We start from the raw sequence: 3,837 nt of genomic DNA, 5'->3' as shown, positions 1-3,837 counted from the left end.
TTACAGCCCACCCCAGGGCAGGCAGCTAGGTTCCCTGGCACAGTCCCCACCCCAGGACCAGAGTTCTAGGGCCTCCAATCGGTACCACCAACCTGTGAGAAGCCACCACCCTCACTCAGCACCGACTCACAGTTAATGAGAATGTCAATTCTGCCAAACTCCTTCAGAGCCTCGTCCACGGCAGCCATCACAGCTGGGGGTGCTCGGACGTCCATACAGAGAGGGAGGCAGCGCCGGCCGGTGGCCCCAGCCAGCTTCCTGGCGGCCTAGAAGCCCAGGTAAAGAGGCAGACAGCAGCCCTGCAGCCCCGGCCTGGAGAAAAGGCCTTTGGAGTCTGCAGAGGACAATGCGTCCGGGTTCCACTGGAACCCTGGGTTTGCTGCGGGGCCCCACTCTGGGGAAGCACAGCCTGCAAGTACCCACGGCCCTGGCAGATGTTTGTGGGGACCTGCCACACTCTCCCCGCACCGCCACCCGTCCTAGAATCCTCTCTCTGCATCGCCCTCCAGGCCACCGTCACCCATGTCCTGCCCCTGCCGCAGCCCAGTGGCACAGGTGAGACTCTCCTCACAGGTTGAGGGCTCCGGTAGGTGGGATGCACGGACCACCTAAATAACCCAGGTGAGCCCAGAGATCTTTCTTGGGGCCACCTTACCCCCAAACAGGAAGGTTCCTCCCAGGACCCAATAACTAGATTTTTAAAAAGTCAAAGAAGGCCGGGTGCGGTGGCTCAAGTAATCCCAGCACTTTGGGAGGCCAAGACGGGTGGATCATGAGGTCAGGAGATCGAGACCATCCTGGCTAACACGGTGAAACCCCGTCTCTACTAAAAATACAAAAATTAGCCAGGCGCAAAGGCGGGCACCTGTAGTCCCAGCTACTCGGGAGGCTGAGGCAGGAGAATGGCGTGAAACCAGGAGGCAGAGCTTGCAGTGAGCTGAGATCCGGCCACTGCACTCCAGCCTGGGCGACAGAGCGAGACTCCGTCTCAACAAAAAAAAAAAGTCAAAGATGTCTCTGGGTGGCCACTTACACTGAAGCTCCATATTTAGAAGTGCAAGTTTTGGTGCCGGCTGGGCACGGTGGCTCACGCCTGTGATCCCAGCACTTTGGGAGGCTGAGGTGGGCGGATCACCTGCGGTCAGGAGTTCGAGACCATGGTGGTCAACATGGTGAAACCCCATCTCTACCAAAAAAATACAAAATTTAGCCAGGTGTGGTGGCGGAAGTATGTAGTCCCAGCTACTCCAGAGGCTGAGGTAGGAGAATGGCGTGAACCTGGGCGGCAGAGGCTGCAGTGAGCCGAGATCGCACCACCACACTCCAGCCTGGGCGACAGAGCGAGACTCCCGTCTCAAAAACAAAAAAAATGTTGGTGCCAACATCCCCTTAGCCTCTGGACCCTCCTGGCCCAGGTCCAGCACCCCCACAGCCACCCGCACAGGGGACCACGGGAGAGGTCCTCTCACCATCAGCACTCGTGGCAGGCTCCTGCTGGCGATCACCGTGTGACAGCCGTGCCTACAAAACCAGAAGCAGGTGTGAGGACAGTGCAGGCGAGCTGCACTCCCAGGGGGCGTCTGCCCGGCTCCTGGGCAGGAGTCTCTGGGGCGGAAGTACCAGTCCAGGGCTGAAGGCCCAGCTGGCAGAGGGCACGGGGCGTGAACAGGACTGAACAACTCTGGAGGGACCTCAGGTGGTGCCCACCCTGGGGTTTCTGGCATGGGACATCCCACCGCACAGGCCTGCCAGCCCTGCCCCAAACACCAGGTACAGAGACTGCTGTGAGCCACAGAGGCCCAGCCCACACATCTGCCTGGGGCCTGCTGGGCCCACATCCTCCACCCTCTTCTCCCTGTGGGGCTGGCGTGGAAGACCGTTCTGAAGCGGGGTGCTCCCTGCTCCCCTTCCTGACCACATGGATGCAAATCCACCACGTTGGCCTCTAGGGACCCCGGTTCCAGGAAGGCCGCTATGATTTCCAATTTCCAGCTTATCTACTGTTCTTGCAGAAGAGCACAAAGATAAGTCCTGCCTTTAGGTCAAAACAATCTTGATGTTATCTTCAACAAATTCCTACACACTCCCTCTGAAGCAAGACCCTTTCCCTGTGGTACAGAAGCCCTGGGCCTGGGGGTAACAGCTTGGAGACACCTGTCTCACAGCCACCCACCTGTCCCACAGCCACCCACCTGTCCCGCAGCCACCCACCTGTCCCGCAGCCACCCACCTGTCCCGCAGCCACCCACCTGTCCCGCAGCCACCCACCTGTCTCGCAGCCACCCACCTGTCTCGCAGCCACCCGACTATGCTTCTGCCCGTAAATTCCCCAATAAAATCACCTCACAGGGACAAACGGGATCTGTCTGCCTTGTTCTTTGATTTCTCCGCTCTTCTGGTTTGGGAGTTGCTTCCCCACAACAGCCACAAAGGCGACTACCCCTGCTAGGCAGGCCCCACTGGAGCCGCAATGCCCCGTTCAGTCCTCAGCCACAAAGGCAGCTACCCTCCTGCTAGGCAGGCCCCACTGGAGCCACAATGTCCCATTCAGTCCTCAGCCACAAAGGCAGCTCCCCCTGCCAGGCAGGCCCCACTGGAGCTGCAATGTCCCGTTCGGTCCTCAGACGCCCCGAGCACAGAGCCACCAGTGGAAAGGCCAAAGCTCTTCCTGTGGATCTCACCTTTCTGGTCTGAAAAGCAGGAGCCTCAGGGGAACCGAAAAGGAGTCCCTCTCTCCCACCTCGGCCTAACTCTAGCCGCTGTCAGGTGGGATACGTTGCTGACCCCGGCCTGAAGCCACAGAATTGTGTCCCAAGAAAAAATGTGCCCTGCCGGACGCCAGCACTGGGACCTGACACAGCCCTGACTCTCGAGGTCCCAGCAGGCCCCAGACCAGAGCCACACAATCTCCATTGACCTGTAGGAGCCCCGAAGTCCTGACTCCCCCCAGGGCAATCCTCGACCCCCTCCCCAGTCCCTCTGGCAGGCACCTGGATCCTGTCAGGTGGATGAGCAGGGGACTTCTACCTCCCACCAGCATCTTTCCAGGGGTCCAGCATCCAGCAGGGCCCAGGCAGGGAGAAGCGGGGAGCAGGGAGGGGACACAAAGCAGTCTCACCGCATGAAAATCTCAGCAATCCGGAACCCAATCCCAGAGCCGCCGCCTGTGATGAAGGCCACTTTGTCCCTGAGAGTAAAAAAGGAGGCTCCGTTAGAAGAGCCCTGTTGGGCCAGGCCGGTGGCTCCCAGCACTTTGGAAGGCCAAGGTGGGCGGGCCACAAGGTCAGGAGTTCGAGACCAGCTTGGCCAATATGGTGAAACCCTGTCTCTACTAAAAATAGAAAAATTAGCCGGGCGTGCTAGTGGGTGCCTGTAGTCCCAGCTACTTGGGAGGCTGAGGCAGGAGAATCATTTGAACCCAGGAGGCAGAGGTTGCAGTGAGCGGAGATCACGCCACTGCACTCCAGCCTGGGCAAAAGAGCGAGACTCCGTCTCAAAAAATATATATAAATAAAATTAAATTAAGATAAGTAAAAAATAAAAGAGCCCTGTTAAAATACACCCCCCATATTGCTATATGGCAATGATTTAAAATGAAAATTCGGCCGGGCGCCATGGCTAACGCCTATAATCACAGCACTTTAGGAGGCCAAGGCGGGCGGATCACCTGAGGTCGGGAGTTTGAGACCAGCCTGACCAACGTGGAGAAACCCCGTCTCTACTAAAAATACAAAAAATTAGCCAGGCGTGCTGGCGCATGCCTGTAATCCCAGCTACTCGGGAGGCTGAGGCAGGAGAATCGCTTGAACCCGGGAGGCAGAGGTTGTGGTGAGCCGA

The 3,837-nt window shown here is 58.3% G+C and overlaps 2 protein-coding genes across 2 annotated transcripts in view; both read right to left on the bottom strand.

Moving 5' to 3' along the window:
• The window catches only part of LOC105529767, an 88,833-nt gene extending 87,084 nt beyond the window's left edge, over positions 1–1,749 (bottom strand). The window contains exons 1-2 of the mRNA XM_011967007.1: positions 1,470–1,749; positions 131–266 (exon numbers count right to left, since the gene is read on the bottom strand). Of these exons, the coding sequence (XP_011822397.1) occupies positions 131–266; positions 1,470–1,724 (391 nt within the window). The 5' untranslated portion in view covers positions 1,725–1,749. The remainder of the gene's footprint in view (positions 1–130; positions 267–1,469) is intronic.
• Positions 1–3,837, bottom strand: part of NME4 (NME/NM23 nucleoside diphosphate kinase 4) — a 30,458-nt gene that overhangs the window by 16,424 nt on the left and 10,197 nt on the right. The window lies entirely within an intron of this gene.

The sequence above is a fragment of the Mandrillus leucophaeus genome, unplaced genomic scaffold (assembly GCF_000951045.1).
Source record: "Mandrillus leucophaeus isolate KB7577 unplaced genomic scaffold, Mleu.le_1.0 Scaffold78, whole genome shotgun sequence".
In the NCBI taxonomy this organism is placed as follows: Eukaryota; Metazoa; Chordata; class Mammalia; order Primates; family Cercopithecidae; genus Mandrillus; species Mandrillus leucophaeus.
Note: the sequence above shows the minus strand (reverse complement) of the source record. Positions and strands in the feature narration are given on the sequence as shown.